The sequence below is a fragment of the Myxocyprinus asiaticus genome, chromosome 1 (genome assembly GCF_019703515.2).
Source record: "Myxocyprinus asiaticus isolate MX2 ecotype Aquarium Trade chromosome 1, UBuf_Myxa_2, whole genome shotgun sequence".
Classification (NCBI taxonomy): Eukaryota; Metazoa; Chordata; class Actinopteri; order Cypriniformes; family Catostomidae; genus Myxocyprinus; species Myxocyprinus asiaticus.
In genome coordinates, this window is record NC_059344.1 from 37,392,084 (window position 1) to 37,417,269 (window position 25,186).

Genomic DNA, 25,186 nt, shown 5'->3' on the forward strand with positions numbered 1-25,186 from the left:
ATAGATTTCAGCAAATGTCTGGTTTTCGAGATATGAAGCTGCAGTGTTATCACCTTGTTTTCATTAGATATATCTGTGATTCATAATCTTCAGACAGTAAGAAATGTTCCACGGTGATATAGAAGTGATCTGATACAGAATACAGAGTCATTGTTGAATGAAATCAAGAAGTGTTCAGACACATCGATCTCTTTGAACTCTGGTTGTTCAATATTAACCTGGCGACTGCAGCTGTGGGCTTTCTGTCTGAGTGGGTGATTTAATCAATGAGATGCACCAATTCTTTTTAAAATCACAGACTCAGTCATCCTCAGAAATGGGAGCAAAACCAGCACCTCTCCTCCTCTTTCTACTTCTTGGGCAAGTGATCCATCTGACATTGTGTTATGACGGTAAGACATTTTATTAAACTGATCTAATATAGAAATTTATGGAGATTTTGAAACTTTAGATTTCTCATCCTTTTGGCCATGGACACATTTATTTAATAACAATACATATAGTTTATGAATTCATGTTGAATATGGTAAGCACTGGCTTTTTATGCTTTAGTGTTCATTGGCGATAAGGAAGCCTCTCAGATCATTCGGGCAAAGAGGGCTAACACCCCTTTTGAGGAGTTAAAACCAGGGAATCTGGAGAGAGAGTGTGTGGAAGAGATTTGTGTCCATGAAGAAGCTCGAGAGGTGTTTGAGAGAGATGATAAAACGGTGAGCAGTACAATCTGGGTTGTGGACACAGTTGTCCAGCAGAACATATATAGAAATGTTTCAAATCTTTATGAGTGGATTGTGGTTTTGGATAGTATATCTTTATGGAATTACAGACATTTGAAATTTTGTGTATCTATAAAGAAAAAAAGGTTTATCTATTAAAAATGATTGCTTTCTTCCATTTCCACACAGGAAATATTTTGGAAGAGATATTTAGGTAAGAATTTACTTCACTTTACAAGTAAACAGTGACAATATTTTGTGTAAACAATTCCTGTTGACCTAGGGTCAATGTGCATTTCCACTGGCTTTACCTGATACATTTTTAATTGAAGTCTTTTGTGAGTGGATTAGTATATGTATGGTCATGTTCAAAAACATATTAAAATTCTGTCCTCAGTTACTCACCGTCTTGTTGTTCCAAATATTACTTTCTTTTTTTTTCTTCTGTGGAATACAAAAGGAGATGTTAAACAGAATGACACAGTCATCATTCAAAACTTTATAATTGGGTAAACTATCCCTTATAATTCATTATAAAAATCCATTACATTTTTCCACGTTTCAACAGACTGTGAAGGCACAACAGTACCCAGAACAGGAGAAAAAATCCAACATTTGAGAGGATGCGTAAAAACAGATGGTAAGAGTGATATCAATACAATGACAGTGTTCTTTTTTTAAGTTTGACTGCGCCTCAAGCAAGGTCCTATACATTTGCTAAGATACATAATATGTCAGTTAAAAGTAGACGGGTACTTCTTGTAACACAAAGACATTCTTGGTAAAATAGAGTGACTGGTAATGCACCATTTTTTGTTCTGTAAAATAACCCCATTAGTTGTTGGATATGTGATTGACAGGTGACTGCTACTTCCGTATTGGTGAAAACTACAGAGGAAATGTGTCTGTTACCAAATCTGGAAGGACATGCCAGTACTGGAGAAGCAATTTCCCCCACAAGATCCAGTATGTCCTTGTGCACACAAGAGACCATGAATGAACAGTATACAACAGTGTCATCTCTCAGTATTGGCTAATGACAAGAAATTTTAAGATGTTAATTAATTGTTGAACACAATTTGTAAAGTAATGGTAGCTTTACTTCCATTTATTTACTGTTGCATGTTGGTCTTATGACCAACTCCTTTCCTTCCTCTAGTGAATTTAATGTCACAAAGCTGCAGCTACCAGAGAACCATTGCAGAAACCCAGATAAGAGCAGCGGTGGCCCTTGGTGTTTTACAAGAGACCCTACGGTCAGGAGGGAATTCTGCAGAGTGCTGAAATGCGGTAAAGAAAAACAATAAAGGAATAGTTCACCAAAAATGAAAATACTCTCATCATTTACTCACCCTCAAGCCATCCCAGATGTCTATGACCTTCTGTCTTCTGCTGAACACAGATAAAGCTTTATAGAAAAATATCTCAGCTCCGTTGGTCCATTCAATGCAAGTGAGTGGTGGCCAGAAATTTTAAGCTCCAAAAAGCACATAAAGGCAGCATAAAAGTAATCCATATGACTCCAGTGGTTAAATCCATGTATTCATAAGCTAAATGATAGGTGTGGGTGAGAAAGAGATCAATATTTAAGTCATTTTTTACTATAAATTCTCCGCCCTGCCCAGTAGGTGGCAACATGCACAAAGAATGTGAATCGGCAAAAACAAAAGTAGACGAATTCTTAGGAGAGAAGAGAGTATTGGTGGAGATTTTGATTCAATTCAGTGACTCGATTCCATTCACCAAAAAGATTTGTTCATATTTGTTCATTGTTTCGTTCACTGACCATATCTTAGTTACGCCTTTGCACCAGTAGATAGCGACAAATGACTGTCTTTTAAGTAGTTGCATTGGATTAAAATCACAGTCATTCTCGACCAGAACATGTCTAATTATCCCTTATTAAAAATTTGCGTTTCAACAATTCTACTAAGAGACTTCAGCACTGCAGTGTTTAAGCATCATAAGCATTTTCCCACAAATACGACAAAGCATACCTATCATACTGTGAACTGCTGAGCACAGATTTTTAATTAAGCTGTACAAAAAAAAAAGACAACAATACTAGACTAAAAAATTATTATAATTTTCGTATGTCATTGTAATGTGTGGTCATCACTCATTTTTATCCATAATTCAGCCGGTCCCTATTCTTGTTGAACAAGATTGACAATATGAACGAACGACATGCAGCTCCTCCTCTCGGTCAGCAGATCATTGTTCATGATGACTGATTCATTTATGTCGGTCGCGAACGAGTTTACCAGTACATTCAGTTTGTTCACGACATGAACGACATGACTGACTATTTCAGTGAAGGTGTGTTTTCGTTCACTGGGTCGAACCAGTGATATGCTCCTTCACAGCCCGCTCTCGAATGCTATTGGCTCATGCTAAAGTCAGTCTTTTAAAGCATGACAAAGGAAGACAAATGGAATTTGCATGTCTACAAAAGTACGAAGACACTTTAAAAATAGTTTAAACACCACAGTCGTTTTCACCACAAATGGCAGGTCTTATTTTTCCTATATTTTGTCTAAATCCGGGCTTAGTTATTACCTAGACAAAGAAAAAGTTTAAGAAAAGCCTAAATCTCTTACACTGTGCATTAAAGCATAAACATGTCCATCCATAATTAATGTCATTTAAATGTACTTATTCAGTCATTTTTACATAAATTGGGGATCATGTTTTGTGTATACATATAAACTTGTCTTAGTGCATCACCCCTTTCTCTCCTTGTTGAACGTGACTGACTCACTTACCGAACTGAACAAATTACATTCCTCCATCTCATTCAGACGTTCAGCAGATCTTCGTTCACAAGTCATTTGCGAATGAGTTAGAGGGTGTTAGTAATAGAGGGTGTTAGTAATAAAGAAGTAATAAAGATTCATACTTCATACTCATATACCTTTCATCTAATTATTGCATCTAATATTTATGACAGACCACCAGTCCTGATCATCTCAGTATCTTCTCCTCAGGTGAGACTCTTGTCCCCCCTCCGCGATCTCCTACATTGAAACCTGAAGAGCGTTATCTTAAGAGTAACTGTCTGTTTGGAAACGGGGAGACCTATACAGGGACTCTGTCACTATCTTTTGGAGGACATACCTGCCTGCAGTGGAACGCAGCAGAAGTGCAAGCCTTGACTAAGGGGAAAGAGTTTCTGGCCCAAGTTCAACTGGTAAAGAACCACTGTAGAAACCCAGATGGAGATATGGAGGGACCTTGGTGCTATGTAAAGGAAGCAGGTGGAAACATTACCATTGATTACTGTGACTTAGAGTTGTGTGGTGAGTGAACAGTACTTACACACAAAAACATATTTTCTTCCTTACACAAAAATGTTATGACCACTGTGTGCTAGTGTTAGTCAGTTAGTTGGTCACTACCTTGAAAGTGATACCAAGAGCAGTACAAATCTTGCTTTGATTTAATATAATTTGCAGTAGTTAACCTTAAAACAATTATGTTTAAGCAGCAAAAAACATTTTCAAATATTAACATTCATTTTACAAGTGCATTAGACACAAACCACAAACACACACCACTGAGGCCACAATGAACATCAATCTGTCTTTGTCCTTCACTCTCAGATGCCCCTCTAGTCAAGTTTATGGAGGATGAGGATGGTAGAGAGAGAACAACTCTTGGCAAAAAGAAAGCTTTCTTTAACCCCCGCAACTTTGGCAATGGAGAGCTAGGTAAGAGACTGGTTGATCCAACACCCACACTTTCTGCTGCTTTATGAATGTTATCACTGAAAGAGGTTTGATCCTTTGTATAATCAACTGATAGCAAAGTGGATGACTTTGTCCTTTGCCAGAGTGTGGAGAGCGACCCTTGTTTGAGAAGATCAGCAAAGAAGACAAGAACGAGATGGAGCTACTGATGTCATACACTGGAGGCAGAATAGTGGGAGGAGAGGATGCTGAAGTAGGCAGTGCTCCATGGTAAATATAACCAGCAGAATTTCAAGTAGATTTCTTTATTATCAGTGGTTGTTTTTGAACGTTCAGGCTGCTGACAGATAATGCTGTGGGTTGTATGTTTTGTTTGATGTAATTTGCAGGCAGGTGATGCTGTATAAGCGTAGTCCTCAAGAGCTGCTGTGTGGAGCCAGCCTGATCAGTGATGAATGGATTTTGACTGCAGCACATTGCATTCTCTATCCGCCTTGGAACAAGAACTTCACAGCCAGTGATATTCTCGTTCGTCTTGGAAAACACTCTCGTACCAAGTGAGACTTCAAAAGTCCTTAAAGATCCATAAAATGCTCAGTGCACACTGCATGCCCACATGTGTTTCCTTAAATATCAGTAATGCTAAGCCAAAGAGCACATACTATTCTAAGGCAGATCTAAATGCAAATGAGAGGAGCGGTGAAGCTGTGAAGAATATGTCCAATTTGGAAACTCTCTAAACATTTCAGTTTACCGAAGGTTAGGCTGTTGTAAAAACCTTTCCTGTTTTCTGATTCAGGTATGAGAGGGGCACTGAGAAGATTGTGGCCATTGATGAGATAATTATCCACCCTAAATATAACTGGAAGGAAAACCTGAACCGAGACATTGCTCTTCTGCACTTGAAGAAGCCTGTAACCTTTACTAAAGAGATCCACCCTATCTGTATCCCCACCAAGAATATTGCAAAGAAGTAAGGAAATGCCTCATAAATTAATGTCTCATAAATGTAAAACTTGTTTATTCACACCATAAAGATACCAAGCTCTTGAAGGGTTTATTTGATGTATTTGTGTACCATTATTTATTTACAACATATACAGTATGTTTTAGACATGTAGGCCAGTGGTACAAATTATTATCCCCTTGTAGGGGCCCCCTTCCTGAAATATCAAGGCATCTACAGTATATATTTTCATGCATAAAGACTCAATTGTGAAAACTTTTGTGATATTCACAAACATAATGTACTGTGTACATTCCAGAACAGTTTTCTAGAAATTTAGTGTGTGATTGACAGATTCTGTTTTTGTTTTTCTTTCTGAAGTTTGATGTTTGCAGGCTACAAGGGCCGTGTGTCTGGCTGGGGGAACCTCAGGGAATCATGGACCTCAAGCCCAGCAAACCTTCCAGAAGTGCTGCAACAGATTCACTTGCCTATTGTGGATCAGAAGACCTGCCGGGATTCCACCTCTGTCACCATCACCGACAATATGTTCTGTGCTGGTAAAATCACATCATGTTCTTTATGATCTTTAGGCCCAAGTCAATTCAGGTGTTTAGAACTTGGGTGAAGCTTTGGCCATTTTCTGTTTCATAGGTTACAAGCCAGAGGAAACAAAAAGAGGTGACACTTGTGAGGGAGACAGTGGAGGGCCTTTTGTGATGAAGGTATGTAAAACACAAAAACTTCTCCTCAAACAAATTTACTCACATATTCTAAGCATATAACCTATATGAGCATTTGTTGTTGTATTTGCACCCATACTGAAACATCCTGTCATTTTGATGTCTACCTATGCCCACAGAACCCTACAGACAAACGCTGGTATCAGACTGGCATTGTGTCATGGGGTGAGGGGTGTGACCGTGATGGCAAATATGGATTCTACACACACCTCTACCGTATGCATCGCTGGATGAGAAAAGTTATTGATAAAACAGGCTCTGCAGATGAAGAGTGATCAGCCAACCTTTGACAAAAGACCTTTGCCAAATGAGAGCAAAATACTTGCAAATAAAAATGGATGAATAAACATAATGTACTTTGAGGGTACTTTCAGATACTTTGTATGTTGATACCAGTGTGAGAGCATGGAGTTTCTTTCTGTGTACTGAATAATTGAGGCTGAGAATTGAAAGGCCTCTTCTTTTATAAAGAAACAGATGTGCTTCTGTCTTTGGGATCAGTGAAATTAAATATCAAGTTCTTTTGTCATATAGAAGTAAAGAAATAATACTGAAGTGTAAATGATAGATCACATAGAGCTCAAAAGGTTTGAAGGGTATGATGACAACACAGACCAAAGATACAGGTTTTTTTTTTTTTTTTTTTTTTTACAGCTGATAGAAACCATTGTTTTTCAGACAGAATAACTAGAAGACAAGACAAAGAAAACAACAAAATCTGTCAAGAAAATGTCCTGATCATTTTCAACCCCAAATCAATACAAAAAGGTATGAAATTATATTTTGCATAAAGAAAATAAAGGCCCACATTTAGGACTGTTAAGATTATTTATTTATTTTGCATTGTGACATTATCAGGACACTTAAGCACATTTTACACTCCAATTCTGACTATCATAATGCGTCCGGACAGTTTGCTTTTACAGTTCCCATTGTTTCAACGATTCTCAATACTGTAACACATTGCTTTACTATATTACAGTAAAAAAAATGCTGTTGTACAATGATTTTTAAAATTAAAATCAGCGAAAATGAAAGGCAGTATCAACGAAGTACTACTATGATGTATAAATCCTTTACAGTTTAAATAATTTATACTTTTTTCACATTGTGGTTATGAGTATATTATAATGACCATCTTTTTGTGCATTATGGTAATAAGATTTGGGGGGAAAATGTGCAGAACTGTCATTAAAATGTCACTATATGAGCTATATATGTAAAGTTTGTCAAGATAAAGCCTTTTATGAAAGTAGTTTAAAGGTTATAGACAGAAAGTAGATTTAAGGCTGTTTTTTTCTTTTTCTTTTTTTTAGACGGTTTGAATTTGAACTCATGGCCCATTTAAACATTCCATCGATGTAAGTCTATGGGAATTTCGTCCAATTTTAACGTCCACTGAGGGAAAACCAATAAGTTCGATCAGTTAGAAAAGCCATTTGTGTCAAACAGTCTGAAGGTCTGTGCTGAGTTTGGTGGATATAACTTGAAAGCACTTGGGCAAGTTACAGTCAGATATTATGGTCTTGGTTTAGGGAAAGTTTGTTGTCTTTGTCAAGTCAATATAACAATTTTAATGGCCCTAAAAAAAAAACACCAGGACATTTTCTTGACAGGTTTGGTGAAAATCCCCCTGGAATGAAAAAACTGATAATGAAATGATGGTGAGCACTAAATCTATGCAGTCTCTGGTTTAAAAGAGATAGTTCACCCAAAAATGAAAATTCTCTCATCATTTACTCACCCTCATGCCATCCCAAATGTGAATGACTTTCTTTCTTCTGCAAACACAAACAAAGATTTTTAGAAGTATATTTCATCTCTGTAGCTCCCTGCAATGCAAGTGAATGGTGACCAGAACTTTGAATCTCCAAAAATCACATAAAGGTATCATAAAATTGATCCACAATGCTCCAGTGGTTTAATCAATGTCATATGAAGCGATCCAATCAGTTTGAGGTGAGAACAGACTCCTTTTTCACTATAAATCTTGACAGCAGTCTCCTGATTTCAAGATTGATTACTCTTCCTATAGCACCATCTACCGCTCTGCGCGTGCATCAAGCACTATGAAGTGTAATGAGTAATATTTTGGTCAGTTCTCAAACAAAACCGATTGGAATGCTTCAGAAGACATTGATTAAACCACTAGAGTCATATGAATTACTTTTAGGATGACTTTATGTGATTTTTGGACCTTCAGAATTTTGGCACCCATTTACTTACAATGTGTGAACCTACAAAGCTGAGTTTTTCTTATAAAATCTTCATTTATGTTCTGCAGAAGAAAGAAAGTCATAGACATCTGGGATGGCATGGGGGTGAGTAAATGATGAGAGAATTTTCAGTTTTGGGTGAACTACGGGTGCATCTCAATAAATTAGAATGTTGTGGAAAAGTTCATTTATTTCAGTAATTCAACTCAAATTGTGAAACTCGTGTATTAAATAAATTCAGTGCACACAGACTGAAGTAGTTTAAGTCTTTGGTTCTTTTAATTGTGATGATTTTGGCTCACATTTAACAAAAACCCACCAATTCACTATCTCAACAAATTAGAATATGGTGACATGCCAATCAGCTAATCAACTCAAAACACCTGCAAAGGTTTCCTGAGCCTTCAAAATGGTCTCTCAGTTTGGTTCACTAGGCTACATAATCATGGGGAAGACTGCTGATCTGACAGTTGTCCAGAAGACAATCACTGACACCCTTCACAAGGAGGGTAAGCCACAAACATTCATTGCCAAAGAAGCTGGCTGTTCACAGAGTGCTGTATCCAAGCATGTTAACAGACAGTTGAGTGGAAGGAAAAAGTGTGGAAGAAAAAGATGCACAACCAACTGAGAGAACCGCAGCCTTATGAGGATTGTCAAGCAAAATCGATTCAAGAATTTGGGTGAACTTCACAAGGAATGGACTGAGGCTGGGGTCAAGGCATCAAGAGCCACCACACACAGACATGTCAAGGAATTTGGCTACAGTTGTCGTATTCCTCTTGTTAAGCCACTCCTGAACCACAGACAACATCAGAGGTGTCTTACCTGGGCTAAGGAGCAGAACTGGACTGTTGCCCAGTGGTCCAAAGTCCTCTTTTCAGATGAGAGCAAGTTTTGTATTTCATTTGGAAACCAAGGTCCTAGAGTCTGGAGGAAGGGTGGAGAAGCTCATAGCCCAAGTTGCTTGAAGTCCATTGTTAAGTTTCCACAGTCTGTGATGATTTGGGGTGCAATGTCATCTGCTGGTGTTGGTCCATTGTGTTTTTTGAAAACCAAAGTCACTGCACCCGTTTACCAAGACATTTTGGAGCACTTCATGCTTCCTTCTGCTGACCAGCTTTTTAAAGATGCTGATTTCATTTTCCAGCAGGATTTGGCACCTGCCCACACTGCCAAAAGCACCAAAAGTTGGTTAAATGACCATGGTGTTGGTGTGCTTGACTGGCCAGCAAACTCACCAGACCTGAACCCCATAGAGAATCTATGGGGTATTGTCAAGAGGAAAATGAGAAACGAGAGACCAAAAAATGCAGATAAGCTGAAGGCCACTATCAAAGAAACCTGGGCTTCCATACCACCTCAGCAGTGCCACAAACTGATCACCTCCATGCCACGCCGAATTGAAGCAGTAATTAAAGCAAAAGGAGCCCCTACCAAGTATTGAGTACATATACAGTAAATGAACATACTTTCCAGAAGGCCAACAATTCACTAAATGTTTTTTTTTTTTAATTTGTCTTATGATGTATTCTAATTTTTTGAGATAGTGAATTGGTGGGTTTTTGTTAAATGTGAGCGAAAATCATCACAATTAAAGAACCAAAGACTTAAACTACTTCAGTCTGTGTGCATTGAATTTATTTAATACACGAGTTTCACAATTTGAGTTGAATTACTGAAATAAATGAACTTTTCCACGACATTCTAATTTATTGAGATGCACCTGTATCTCTTTAATAGTGCAAGAGACGCGCAGTCGTTTGGGGGCGTGGTCACGCGTCCAACGGCTGATTTCTGCTGCTTCTGAAAACATGGACCTCAAACCGGAAGCAGCGCATTAAATTAGCAAGATTGGCAGAGTTGTGAAGACATCAACAGGGAGCGCTGAAAATTAGGTAAACCCGTTTCGTTATTTGACTTAATAAAAACTAGCTGGGTTCTGCGCAACGATTTCTCTCACCCACACAAGCCTCCAGTCATGCGGTAGGAAAACGTTAGTTAGATTTTCCTGTTTCAAGTCAAGCTGAAACATGTATGCAGCTAGTTAGCTTAGCAGGCTGTCGACTGAACACAGCTAACCTTCTGTGCAGCATCTTTAACGCTATCTATCACTGAGACTTAACACTGTTGCGTCTTAAATCACATTTATTACAAATGTGAATGTCTACTCTGTTCGCCTCTTGCTTGGTAAACACAAGGGTTTCAATAAGTACAGATGTCGCGTTGCCTTAGAAACGTAGTGGAATCTGACACAGTCTGCCCAGAGCCGAGACAAACAGCAGGGAGTGTATTAGACTTCTTAGTACAAGAAGCGATGAAAAAGAAACACTAAATATGTTTCACATTTTATGTCAGGTGTTGTGTCGATCTCTGTCTCACCGTCGGGATATGTTTCCCCCCAGCAGATCTGTATGGGGGGAACAGATAATATTCTCCGCTGTCAGAATGTGTTCCCATGCACAAACCTTCCCTATCCTACCTACACTACACTACACTACCTACCCTAACCTTAACATACACTACCCTAACCTACAATACCCTATACTACCCTACCTACCTACCCTAACTATAACCCCATACCCTATTGGGGCTAGGGGGAAACAGATTCCGACGGGGAGCAAAATTCGATACAACACCGGCACTGTTAAAAGCTGAAGGTTTGTGCAGGGTACGCTGTGAATGACTGTTTGTTTGTGTGTTGGCATGACCGGTTATGTGTCTGACAGAAGCCTTGCACTGACATGTCACAGATAGCTAATTCCGACATTGTTTGTATTTTATTTCCCGTAGTAATTTTTCATGGCATAGTAAATGTTGTCTCTACCTTGTGTGTTTTTCATTATAAACGCAGGAGGTGCACCAGCTCCATATTTATCACGGCAGTAGTGTTGCTGGAAGCAATCATTTGAGAAGAGGGGAGATCATTTGTTGTGTTTTCTCTCCTCTGAATCTATGTGCAGATGGCGACACTGCAGAGAGATTACTGGAATCACATGAGAGTGTTGCTGAGCTCTAGACACCACACAATCTGCTATCTGAACCATGTTGGAGGGCAATACTAGAAACCAAATGAACAGAACAAATCTTCCAATTCTCTTCTTTATTATACTTCATTAATTTTAATAGTATTATTTATACATTTTTATCCAAAGTGACTTATAAAAGAAATATGCTTCAACACTCTTGATTCACCCTCAGGTGGCACTAACATTAGAAGTGCAAACTTGCTTAGAAAAGCTAGAGCTATAACAGAATCAAAGATATAACTGAGAATGAGAAGCATTGTTTTTGCTGATGATTTTGTAGAATTGGTAATGAATTAGAAGGGACTATAGAGCAAAATGAAACCAAATTTGGACTGGTGCTGTTTAGTCAGTACTAAAGGCGGAGTATGAATAAGTGTTGGCACCAAACAAAGTCTTACTAGCTACTTTAAGCTGATGATGTGTAATTTGTTTTTATGTAAAAATACTTTCACACAAAGACAACTATTATGTGAACCATTTGTAGGTTGATTTCTGCAAAAAGTGTAAACACTGTAGCACTTTCAAACATTGCTCTGTTTGTTTGAACATCCTAACCAATGGACAGGACTATCTGATTGTTCGACCATTTGCAAACAGAGGGTGTATACGTATCTGAAAACAATGTTTATTTTTGCAATTCCGTTTGGTGCAGAAATTACACACTTCAGCTTTAAGAGTGAGTAGAGGTTCTCTAGAGTCTGCATGATTTCGATGACATTGGTCAGTGCTTGTGGCAAGGCTGAAAACAAAGATAAGGTTGCACCGTGTTCTTTAATCAGAGTGATTTGCAGATTAATAACCTAGGGTTTCGTCACATGAAGATAATTTTGTTCTCACTGTTATTGCACATAAGGGATATGGGTGTGGTTGTCAAAGCAGAATGAAGGCTGCTTCTGGCAATTTTGGTAAGTGTTAGGCTGGTTCTGCTAGGACTGAGGATAAAAGTAGGATTCACAAAGGGTAAAACTGAGATGTCTTGTCAGTATACGGCTGGCCGGCCACATTACCACGCAGGCTGCAAAGCGGGGGACTGTCACAGCAGATAAATGTCTGAACCCGACTGATGCCTGCACTTGAAGCCTTCAGGCTAAACACACAGAATTTTGAATATGTCACATTTATAATTGCACATGATTAAAAAAATTAAAGAGCATCACAGTCAGATTATTTATTTTAAGACCATGCAGCTTGACCCTTCAGACACAACATTAAAAGCAAGGCTATTGCTAAAAAGATAATGTGATCATAATTAGATCCTGAGATTCTGACTGGTCCTTGTTACTGACGAAATATCCTTAAGACAGGTTAACATAAATTTAGTATGATAACATGGCTTACTAACCTTACCCGTCTAAAGTAATATCCAATACCAGGATTCTATGGTTTCCAAGTTGTAGCCTAATATTGGACATAACATTACACAGATAAGGTAAGTGCGTGATACTATCACAATAAAATCATGTTAACATGTATAATGTTTACCTCTTGTGGCTATACTTCTGAAACGGTGTGTATTTTAACATTTATGGACTGGCCCCATTCACTTCCATCGTAAGTGCCTTTTTGTAATTTTTGTTTTTTAATAAAGCAGTGATTCTGGTCATTTAGAGGGCACATGGAAGTACAGGTAGTGATGTATGATTGAGAAGTGAACAGTTGTTTTAAGCATGTGGGTTTTTTTTTTTTTTTTTTTTTTAAATCTGATTTGCTTATTTAACGGACTCACCAAACTGATTCAATGTCACTGAATTCTGAATTGAATACAATGGCATTGAATGTGAAAATTCCAGTTTGTTTTGAGTTTTGCAGGAAAGCACAAAAGCAAGCTCTTTTTTCCCCCCTCAGCTGCCCTTCTGGATAGCCATAGTAAAAAGCTCTTGATTGAGGCTGAACTGACGACACTTTAAAATTGTGTGTGTGTGTGTGTGTGTGTGTGTGTGTGTGTGTGTGTGTGTGATATATATATATATATATATATATATATATATATATATACATTTTAGAAATCTGCAAGTGACAATGTATTAAACAGTATTTTCTGAAGAAAAGGAAAAAAAGAAGATATTGGCCTGTCTCTAATACTGATGTGTTATGTCAGTTTGCACTGACTGTCTTATGGAAGGTGCTCGTTTCAAATGGTCTTCTCAGGTTGGTTTCATAAATTGCAAATCTGTGTTACAAAACAAACCCAGGCAAACTGCTTATTATTTGTCATTGTGAGAGAAGTCACTTTATATGGAAACTGACACATCCTTAAAAAAATTTCTTGTGTAGTTTGTATTTTACCATGCCTTTCTGTGTCTGACAGTTGTTTGTGTAAATTGTGGTGTCTTAGAGGACCATCATGTCCTCTGACTTGCTGGTGGACCTGCACGATGATCTTGGAGGGGATGACTCTCCTAGCGCTGCTCTGGACCAGCTCAAACTGGTACAGGACAAACAGTGGCCCCCTGATGACCCTTTTAGCCTGAGCAAATCTGGTAAGTGCCCAAGGGTGGGAAGTGTGTGTGTTAGACAGTATTTTTATTTTTTATTTAGTTGCATTTCACAGAATTGTGCTCATCAGAAAGATATTTGAGCTGTGCTCACAAAAGGAAGTATTTCCCAAGAGCTATAACATAATCACAAATACCAATCATATGCTGTTTATATTTAGAAGCAAGTGAGGCAGAAAGTTTACAGTTGAGATAATTGTCATGGTCTATTTAAGAACAGAAAGTACAGAAAGGCATAAATAAACACGCACACATACAACACAGGCATACACCACAAGACACTCTGAAACACAATTACAGAGAATGACTTTGACTGAATGTGCGTGTGTAAAGTCCAAAATAATTGATTCATCATCTGAACAAGCCAGTGAAGCCCAGAGGCTTTGCTACAGTAGAATGAGAGAGATCCAAGAAGCTGACATCAACGTTTCCTCTATTCCTCTCCCATCACTCTATAGCAGGCGTGTTTGGTGATACGTTACGTAGGGGTGGGTGATATAAGCAAAAATCTATATCACAGTATTCTTTTAATTTTTGGATTATATTATAACAATATATATCATCATCACACACACACATTTTTATGGAAAAGTGATTCAGAAACATCTGGAAAAAAATTATGAAATTTCTCTTTGATTTAAAACATTGTCCAGTAAAAATATATTTAGATTTTTTTTTTTTAGTGTGATTATTAAACCAGCAAAAGGCTTTGATTTAATTAAATTCATATAGTTGAAAGCAGAAGTTTACATACACTTAGGTTGAAGTCATTCAAACTTTTTTAACCACTCCATAGATTTCATATTAGCAAACTATAATTTTGGCAATCATTTAGGACATCTGCTGTGTGCATGACATGAGTAATGTTTCCAACAATTGTTTACAGACAGATTGTTTCACTTTTAATTGACTATATCACAATTCCAGTGGGTCAGAATTTACATATGCTAAGTTAACTGTGCCTTTAAGCAGCTTGGAAAATGATGTCATAGCCTTTAGGCAATTAGCCAATTAGCTTCTGATAGGCTAATTGGAGTCAGTTGGAGGTGTTCCTGTGGATGTATTTTAAGGCCTACCTTCAAACTCGGTGCCTCTTTGCTTGACATCATGGGAAAATCAAAAGAAATCAGCCAAGATCTCAGAAAAAAAATTTGTGATGAAAGAAATAAGCTGAAATAAATAATTCTCTCTTATTATTCAGACATTTCACATTCTTAAAATAAGTAGTGATCCTAACTGACCTAAGACAGGGAATGTTTTCTATGATTAAATGTCAGGAATTGTGAAAAATGGAGTTTAAATGTATTTTGCTAAGGTGTATGTAAACTTCAGTCTTCAACTGTATAGTCTGCATGTGCTGCATGCAGTGAATGTCTGCTCTGCCCTGTCTTCCACACACACACACACACATGCTGTGTTTTCAGTGTATGAACAGATTCACGCATTCATTCAAAAGTGCACAGCACATGCAGACTATTTATTTGTATCATTTAATTGCATCCTTTTGCAGTTTAATAATCATAAGACATATCACACAGTTAGGGAAGCCACTGTAAAAAAAATGACAACTTCATACTATATTTAAATGCACGGTTGATACTGGTGTTTTTTTAAAGGTAAAGTTCACCCAAACATTAAAATTCTCTCATTTACTCATCCTCATGCCATCCCTGATGTATATGACTTTCTTATTTCTGCAGTACACAATTGAAGATTTTTAGAAGAATATTTCTGCTCTTTAGGTACATACAATGCAAATGAATGGTGGCCAGAACTTTGAAGCTCCAAAAAGGAGATAAAGTCAGCATAAAGGTAATCCATAAGACTCCAGTTGTTTAATCAATGTCTTCTGAAGCGATCCAGTCGGTTTTGAGCAGACCAAAATATTACTCCTTTTTCACTGTACATTTTGCCATTGCAGTCTTAAGGCCGATCATGATTTCAAGCCCGATTACACTTACGAGTGCTTGATGCATGCATAGAGCGCTAGATGGCACTATAGGAAGTGCAGTCAAGCTTGAAATCATGATATCTAAGGAGACTGCTCAAGATGAAAAAGGAGTTACATTTTGGTCTGTTCTCACTCCATACCAACTGTATCACTTCAGAAGACATTGATTTATCCACTGGAGTTTGATGGATTGTTTATGCTGACTTGATCTGCTTTTTGGAGCTTCAAAGTTCTGGCCATCATTCACATGCATTGAATGGACCTACAGAGCTGAAATATTCTTCTAAAAATCTTTGTCTGTGTTTGCAAAAGAAACAAAGTCATCATTTAAATATTCCTGAGGTAATTTGCTCAGTGTGATGTAATCACCTGTTTGCAGCAGAACAGGCAAAGGTAGGAAAGTTGACAGTGTCAGCAACAGTAAATAATGGGAGCGGGGCTTAGCGGAGGGTCAGTGATGGAGCTTTTGTTCAGCGGGCTCTTCCTTGATTTCTTTCTGAATGCAAAGTAATTTACTACCATGCAGCAGAATTTTACATAACTACGTTCGAAAAAAATGTGAAAATTCATACTGGTTGACACAGTTTTTCTGGTATATCGTTTTGACCGGTAAATCTATGGATATGTGTACATGTGTATTATATAATCCATCACATTGTATCGTACCTGACTTTAATATATCAGACCTTACAGTCTGATGTCCTTCTAAGCTTTGCTTTTGATTTATATGACGCATTCAGACATACTGTATCGCTTTTTACATTCAAATAAGATCTTGACATCCTTTCAAGAGTCCTCAAAACTATGAAATAATAAAATAATTTTGTATTCTTTCCTGCAGCTTCAGACATTAAAAGTCTTGGTGGCACCTCACACCTGCCCTGGGATGACCCCTTCTATGACATTGCAAGACATCAGATCGTGGAGGTTGCAGGTGAAACATTGTTAAATGCATAAGAATCACCAGCTAGCATTTATTCTAAATTTAAAGCAGTCAAACTCTCTCTCTCTCTCTCTCTCTCTCTCTCTCTTTGCTGTCTCTTGCTTGCTTTCATTATAGGTGATGATAACTATGGTCGGAAGGTCATTGTTTTTAACGCTTGTCGCATGCCCCCCCAACATCAGCTGGATCACCATAAACTACTCATGTAGGAATTATAGTTTTTACTTGGTTACCTATGGTTTAGATGAAGATGTTTTAAGCTGGTCCTAACACAGCAAATCAGCTATTTGACTTTTTCGTGGTTCCACTTAGCCTTTTTCCTGAATGTACATGGTTGACATTGGTTACTATTTGTCCAGGGTGTCATACATCGATAAGATGAACATGAGACAATGTAAACAATGAGATGAAATGAAGGTCAATGTCAAGCGCAGGGAAAGTATTGGTTGTGATTTTTCAAAGAGAGAAGTCATTCCCAGGATGAGATAATACATAATGTAGAATTAAGGTTAGAAAATATTGCCAAAATAGAGCTGTTGACATTTTCTGTTTTTCTGGGCATATGGTATTCATGTCGATTTTCTGTTATTGTCAGTGTCTTTGTTCAAATATGTGCCGTTTAAGATTAGGTTAAAATGCTAAAATTTTAATGTAAATTATATTAATTAAAATAATCCTGATTACAATATTAAGGGAAATAAGCGACAATTTTTGTCATAATTGTGCAGCCCAAGTATAGGTCTAAATAGAAAAAATACAAAAACTTAAGGTGAATGAAATCAAGAATACATTTCACATTCTCTGGAATATATAAATGACATCAAATGTTTTTGTGGTTGAAAGTTGGTCCATACATATAAAAATGATTGCCGATTTCTTTCTGCTCTACTTAAACGATGTTGTCTGATGTGAACTCTGGGTTCCAGTTCAGATTTGTTTTTTTGTTTTTTTTAGTTTGATGATAGTGTAAAGAGCACTCATTTGTGTTAATCCATTGATAATTGTGTTCAGGTATTTGAAGCAGACTCTTGATAAGTATGTGGAGAGTGATTATACACTCATCTACTTCCATCATGGTCTGACCAATGAGAACAAGCCCTCTCTCAGCTGGCTTCGAGATGCCTACCGGGAGTTTGACAGGAAGTGAGTTATGCTGTTGTTAGTGAGGACCATTTATTTATCATCAGTAGACAAGAACAAATCTCATTAAGCTTCAGTATTGCTTTGATTGTTGCAGGTATAAGAAAAATATCAAGGCGCTCTACATAGTCCATCCCACAATGTTGATCAGAACCATCCTTATTCTCTTCAAACCCATAATCAGGTAAGTCGCTCCCTGTACTGGACCCTGTATCTTACATACTCAAAACTCAGCCTGTTTTATACTGTAGAATCAATGTGATCTGTACTCTGATGCATATTGTACTGAAGACCCGGTACTGGTCACTCTTATGTGCTTATGTTCTGTTGACAGCTTTAAGTTTGGCCGTAAAATAAATTACATAAATTACTTGAGTGAGCTGGAGGAGATTGTGAAGTGTGATCAGCTGGTGATTCCCAACAGAGTCAGAGAGTAAGAAATTAACTATACAAACATATACATTCAAATGTGTGTCTTTATGTGATCAAATCACACGGTCCTGTCTTAGGCCAGAAAAATGTACTATGTGATACATTCAAGCGGCTCTTTCTGCAGGTATGATGATAAGATCTGTCTGTCTCTGAAGCCATCTGTTGTCCCTGGACCAATCTCTCCTCCCCGTAGTCCTCCCCTCCCTTTCCAGCAGTTTGGAGTCCCGCTGTCAACGTAAATTTCTTTAACCCATTTCCACACATCTCACACAGTTATAGTTACTGTCTAAAAGCATGGAGTACCTTCATTCCCAGGTTAGGCCTGACAGTTTTGTTTACCGTGACCTTAATACCTGCAAACCTGGTGAATGAGCTTTAAAGTTAGATGCTAGTTTAGCACAACATTGTGCAACAGTTCTAACATCACAATGCATCAACTTTATAGTTGTTGTAATTAAAAATGACCATCTTAATTAAATGGATAAAATGCTTTTTTATATAAAGTCATTTTTATAGTCGGCTTTAAGAGGTCCATATTTTATGAAGGAGCTTTGGTTACTGATATGTGGGTCTAGCAAATCTTTTTTTTTTTTTTTTGTGTGTGTGTATATCAGATTGAGACATAGGGCTGCAGATTCAGAGGGAATTCCTCTAGTGATGCGTGACACCATTGGATTCCTGCAGGAGCATGGTAGGCCCCTCATGAATTTCTCTTTTGTTAATTTCAGCTAGAATTACATTAAAAGATATAATGAAATACATTTAAAAAATTTTTTTTGAAAAGATCTGGTTGGCTCATACCTGTTTTTGAGTTTGAATTTGTTCTCCTCTTCTCAGGTCTACAGACAGAGGGGATATTCAGGCGCTCTGCCAATGTTTCTATGGTTAAGGATGTAAAGCTGAAATATAACTCAGGTATGTGGATATGCATGTCACATACCCTTACACATTCCCTTGATCATAAGAATGATCGGTTTCAGTCCTTCAAGTGCGGTAACTGTGTGTGTGTGTGTGTGTGTGTGTAGGTGAGGCAGTGAGTTTCCCTCAGATGGAAGATGTCCACTTGGCAGCTGTGATCTTGAAGACATTCCTCAGAGAACTGCCAGAGCCGCTGCTCACCTACCAGCTCTACAATGACATTGTCAATTTCCACAGTGAGAACACACACTCACACACACATCACATTCACATTCCTCTTCTAAATACCAGCAGTTCCAGAAAGCATGCACACAAGTGTCTTTATACTTACTCTGCACCTGCTTACAACCATAGTTTTTTAGCAACTATGAGAATACACCCACACACAGACTGCATTTTTTGTGCATTATGTTATCAGATGTTGACAGTGAGACTCAGGCAGAAACCATTCGGAACATGTTGCTGTCACTTCCTGAGGAGAACTATGCATCACTGCGCTTCCTCATACGGTTCCTTGTTCAGGTAATGCTAATCTGAGTAATCCTTCATTCTCATTTAGTAACATTGCTAGTTATTTCATGGAATACTTAACTTTTATTGGTTAATTGTGACATTGAGCGCTCAGTTATGTAAGGGATAATTGACAGCTGGGTTTGCCTTAAATGATTTTAATGCACAACATGGAGGCGAAGAACCACCTGATGCATGCATTCAAATTGTTTAACGCACAACTAGCTGTGGATTGTCCCGCTTATACCATTATCACTTGCAGCATTAATTGGTTACTGCTGGCATGAATTTTTGCAGCACAAATTTCGAGTGGAAGAATAACAATAACGGATACATTTATCTACGGGTCGTTAAATCTAGAGTTCTGCCCATTCTAAATTAGACAGAGATGAAGTCGTGTGATATCACATTTATTTGAATGAATAAAAAAGCTTCATGAATAATTGGAAAAATGGACACAAGCTTTTTGGAGACCACACACTCTGTGTATTTAAATGCACAATCCAGAATTAATACAAGCCACAGAATGTAGACGAGTTGGCACTCCTAAGAATATGCAATATTCAAATTTATTTTTTTGTCATTTTCAAATTGAGGAAAAAACGGCGTTGCTACTGTGACAGTTGTAAAAGTGGTACTTGCTGTACATGATGAGGGGAAAACTATCCAAAACACTCTGATACCTGCAAACTTTCACCTTTGAGACATTGTATGGTATCCATTAAAGAGTTAGTTCAACCGAAAATGAAAATTCTCTCATCATTTACTCACATTCATGCCATCCCAGATTTGTATGACTTTCTGTCTTCTGCGAAAACTAAGGAAGATTTTTAGAAGAATATTTCAGTGCTGTAGGTCCATTCAATGCATGTGAATGATGGCCAGACTTTTGAAACTCCAAAAAGGAGATAAAGTCAGCATAAACATAATCCATTAAACTCCAGTGGTTAAATCCATGTCTTCTGAAGTGATACAGTTGGTTTTGGGTGAGAACAGACCAAAACATGTAACTTCTTTTTCACTGTACATCTTGACAGCAGTCTCCTTGGATATCATTATCTCATGCTTGATAAACTTCCTTTAGCACCATGAAGTGCTCTGTGCATGCGTCAAGAACTAGGAAGTGTAATCAAGCTTGAAATCATGATCGTGCCTAGAGACTGCAATGGCAAGATGCACAGTGAAAAAGGAGTTATATATTGGTCTGTTCTCACCCAAAACCGACTGGATTGCTTCAGAAGACATTGATTAAATTATTGGAGTTGTGTGGATTACCTTTATGCTGATTTTATCTCCTTTTTGGAGCTTCAAAGGCCTGGCCACAATTCACTTGCATTGTGTGGCCCGACAGAGCTGAAATATTCTTCAAACAATATTTGTTTGTGTTCTGCTGAAGAAAGTAAGTCATACACATCTGGGATGGCATGAGGGTGAGTAAATACTGACAGAATTTTCATTTTTGCATGAACTATCCATTTAAAGATGCATGATTGATTGAATTAAGGATGAAACCATGATATGACCTTGCATAATTACTAAACCGGAAAAGGCTGCTTTTTATAAAACAGTCTCCAATCAGAGCTTCATTCAGCGATACGTGATCGAGCGTTGGCCTCTAGCGGGTGTAAGCAGCCACGCTAAGCAGCGTGGCAATATTAAATTATGTTTATCATATTACATTTTAAACCATCTTGCCGGAGAGTGAAAGACACCTTAATAGATCCCAATTTCCTTCTCTCCCCCTCCATGCAAAACATAGCTGAATGCCAAGCCATACTTCCCTTAAAAGCCTTGTTGTTTAACGGGCAAAAACAGGTGCATTTCTAATTATCTCCAGGTCGAACTCGGTAATACGAGGCTGATGAACACTGGTGTCTCTTTTCCTGTAGCACTTCACTGTTGATTTAAAGATTATTGCATGACTTGATGATGCTGTGTTTTGTGATGTGTCTGTTAATCCCGGCTCTGAGACTCATCAGACTTGATATACTATAATCACATCCAGAGGTAGTTTGAACAGAGGCATAAAATCTCACAATGTGTCGTTACGGAGGGCGCATTAATATAGAAGGGATATTAAAACTGACTGGAACTACCTATGCATTAAACTATTTTAACGCACACATTCCAGCCAATCAGAATAGTTTTATATATTTTATTATTAATAGACCATGGTATAATTCTAAATAATCGAGGTTGAATTCAATGTTTCTGGAGACTCTGCGGTCTCTTTCTTTCCACATAATTTTTTTTATGCAATTCAATATTTCAAGTTATATTTTTTAGTTGTTAAATAGGCGTGTATTAAGTGTGATAATGTACAGTCAGCTGGTTATCGCAAAAATAACTTATACAAGACCTCTCCACTCTGCGTGGGGGTCCTGATCCCCCTGTTGGGACTGTATTGGTCTGGACTGTACATTTTCCCTTACTTACCCTTATGGATGATATATAACTATAAATAGGGTTCTTACCTTTTCCCTTCAGAATTTTGTCAAAGAAGAAACTACTTTTAAACCTAATATAGATATTAATCAAGCACTTTGGTCTTTGATATTTATTCATATTGATGTGCAGGTGTCTGCTGAGAGTGAAGTCAATAAGATGACCAATGCTAACCTGGCTGTGGTGTTTGGGCCAAACTTGCTGTGGGGGCAAGATGCTGCCATGACACTTAGCGCAATCGGACCAATCAACAACTTCACCCGCATCCTGCTTGACCTACATCAGGAGGTCTTTACCCAGTGAGCAGTAGCAGAACATTGATTACACTCCCGTGATTGACCCTCCCCATTCCATAAATTCGCTCCTGTTGCTGTGTCCCATCCCTAGTGTCATTCTCAGTGTTGCCAAATGCATGAGTACATCAACTGGTTGAAGCTATGCAGGAAGAATAATAGGGCTGGTTGAAGTGCTTATTTGGTTGAAGTGGACAGACCTCACAGCTTTCACAAAGATTTAGGCTGTGATCAAATTCTGACAATCAGTTTATTTTCTATCCTGCAGAAATCATGTAGCTACTGTCAGTCATTACGGTACTGGACAGACAAGAATTTTATCAGGTCTGTTATCAGAGACCTAAATCAATGAAACAACAATGAATACAGGTTGCTGTTTTATGTTCATTTTTGGGGCTTACATTGTGGTAGATATTCAGCTGTTGGACCAGTGTGAATTAATTTCAGTTGGTCTTTCAAGGGGTAAAAGTTTGAGCAATGTAAGAGAAAATGCACGTCTTCTTATTTGTAAGCCATGGCACGCACAAGCTATGGATAAAGCACTACTACTCAAACTTGTTTTAAACATTTATTTAAGAGGACACTGTTTATGTCCTCTTACATAAAGTACATGATGGTATGTATTGTCTTAAAGAGCTTTCAGTTGTTATTCATTTATATTATCATATCCTGTTTAATATTACTATTACTATAATTTTATCGCTATCTCTCATCACCTCCACAGCATATCTTTTTTTTGTCTCAGTGGTTCCAGGAATAGGCCAGATGCTGTATGGCAAGCATAGTGTCACCACAAATGTTCTTATGTCTCTCAGATGTTTCTGAAGCATAATGCTTGCACTGATCATAAGAAGCAATCTGCCATTTCTTCTTCTTCAATCAAATCCTTAAAGCATTTCAAATCTTGAAATGCTTCCTTATTAATGCAGTATATATACAAATATCTGCCAACAATCCCCCTTCTCTTTGTATGTATTAAAGTTTTGTGTGTGTGTGTGTTTTTAGTAATGCTGTTGTACAATTCTACCCCAGACTTATTTATTTTGGCCAAATATTATATGGTTACAATGTTTATGTGATGCATTTTATTTGTAACTAAAAGATGTACTGTCTGTCAGGGACAGTACCATTGTACATGGGCTTATTTTGAAACAAAAGCCCAAACCAGATATCATTTTGTCCTCTTAGTCAATTTACTGGTGTTTTATCTATGAGAAAATGTATCATAGTGTTAAATGAGTTATTACTGGTGTCTGTGTACATAATAAGTACAGCGACATTTCAGTTTTATCTTAGGGCTCTGTACGTGCAGTTCCCCATTCACTGTAATTTCTTGATAGATGGATATGAAACATAAAGGATGGTTATTTTATTGGTCTAAAGTCCAAAAGGACCATAAAGCAAGGACATGGGTACTAATTATTTAGCACTAATGATTTAAGTGTCATATGCCTTGATTATTGAATTGTAACTGTTTACTGTGTCATGTAAACGTCCTATCCATGTCAATACATCTGAGCATTGACATGTGGATCAGTGGCTTAAATAGTTTTAGCAAAGCTCCCTCAAACCCACGTGTCTGTGTGCCTTACTGGAGTGAATTGGCGATGATATTTACTGTTTATGTCCCCTTCTCTGGTTGGATCTGTGAACTTTGTGCCATTTAGTTGTATCTGTATCCAAATGCCTACCTGTTTACCTGTACTGTAGACACGTATTTCTGGTTTCCAGGTGGAACTTTGCATAATTCTTTTGTGATGGTTCTATTCTTCCATTTTGGCTGTTAAAATGTATTCTTTTACTTTTGAAATCTTTACTTTTGTACATTGTGGTGAATTCAGAGTAATAAATTGTTAGAGATTGTGAAACATGTTTCCTATTGTGTTTTTGTTTGTGATTTCAAGGATGGGGAGCAAATAAAACACTGAACAGTTTTCTTAAGACAAATGTTGGGTAGACAGCGATATTTGTTGGCTTTTTTTATTTCGTTTGTTCCCATCAAAACAGATTACACTATGTAACAATTTTTGTTCCTGGGTAGTAAGTGTTATTTCCTAATTGCTTATGCCTCAAAAGTACAGAAAATGGCTATTATTCCCCACAAACTTTGCTTTTGTGATCAAGACAGTGATATTTTGAAATGTACCTATTTCCAACGAGAAAATGGGCGAATTTGTGTCTTTTCGTTCACATGAAGTCCGAAAAAAACAAAACAAATATGAATCCAATATCCTCCTTTATCTGTGGTCCGATGAAGACACCGACTTTGACCTTTGCCTCAGACAGTTTAGGGAAGAAGTCTTGAAGGTACTTGAAGGCTGCCGACTCCTTATCTAGAGCTCTGACAAATTGTTTCATAAGGCCCAATTTGATGTGCAGTGGTGGCATCAGCACCTTCCGGGGGTCCACCAGTGGCTCCCACTTGACGTTGTTCCTCCCCACAGAGAACTCGGTCCGCTGTGGCCAGTCCCGCCTGTGGTAGTGTGCCTTGGTGTCCCTGCTGTCCCAAAGGCAAAGATAGCAGGGAAACTTGGTAAAACCGCCTTGGAGACCAATCAGGAATGCCACCATTTTGAAGTCTCCTATGACCTCCCTGCCGTACTCATCATACTTAAGGTGTCCAGCAAGGTCTTGATGCTGTTATAATACTCTGAGGTGCGCCAAATGAGCCAGTGGAAGAGACGGGTACTTGTTACCATTATGGACCGGCACGGTTTTGA

At 37.9% G+C, this 25,186-nt stretch overlaps 2 protein-coding genes across 2 annotated transcripts; both read left to right on the forward strand.

Annotated features, from left to right (window-relative positions):
* Positions 1-307: 307 nt before the first annotated feature.
* f2 (coagulation factor II (thrombin)) lies at positions 308-6,508 on the forward strand. The gene is made up of 14 exons (XM_051701574.1): positions 308-392; positions 553-710; positions 906-930; positions 1,285-1,356; positions 1,577-1,682; positions 1,876-2,006; positions 3,704-4,015; positions 4,319-4,426; positions 4,549-4,675; positions 4,795-4,962; positions 5,205-5,378; positions 5,733-5,911; positions 6,006-6,076; positions 6,214-6,508. Exons 1-14 carry the CDS (start codon positions 317-319, stop codon positions 6,367-6,369), a joined length of 1,863 nt encoding a protein of 620 aa, XP_051557534.1. The 5' UTR covers positions 308-316; the 3' UTR covers positions 6,370-6,508.
* A 3,618-nt stretch (positions 6,509-10,126) lies between these two features.
* Positions 10,127-24,334, forward strand: LOC127440968 (rho GTPase-activating protein 1-like). Its single transcript, XM_051698096.1, has 14 exons — positions 10,127-10,208; positions 11,165-13,487; positions 13,675-13,819; positions 16,627-16,719; positions 16,846-16,933; positions 17,740-17,871; positions 17,966-18,052; positions 18,203-18,301; positions 18,425-18,535; positions 18,915-18,991; positions 19,138-19,215; positions 19,326-19,454; positions 19,637-19,740; positions 22,306-24,334. Exons 2-14 carry the CDS (start codon positions 13,431-13,433, stop codon positions 22,474-22,476), a joined length of 1,371 nt encoding a protein of 456 aa, XP_051554056.1. The 5' UTR covers positions 10,127-10,208; positions 11,165-13,430; the 3' UTR covers positions 22,477-24,334.
* Positions 24,335-25,186: the final 852 nt, after the last annotated feature.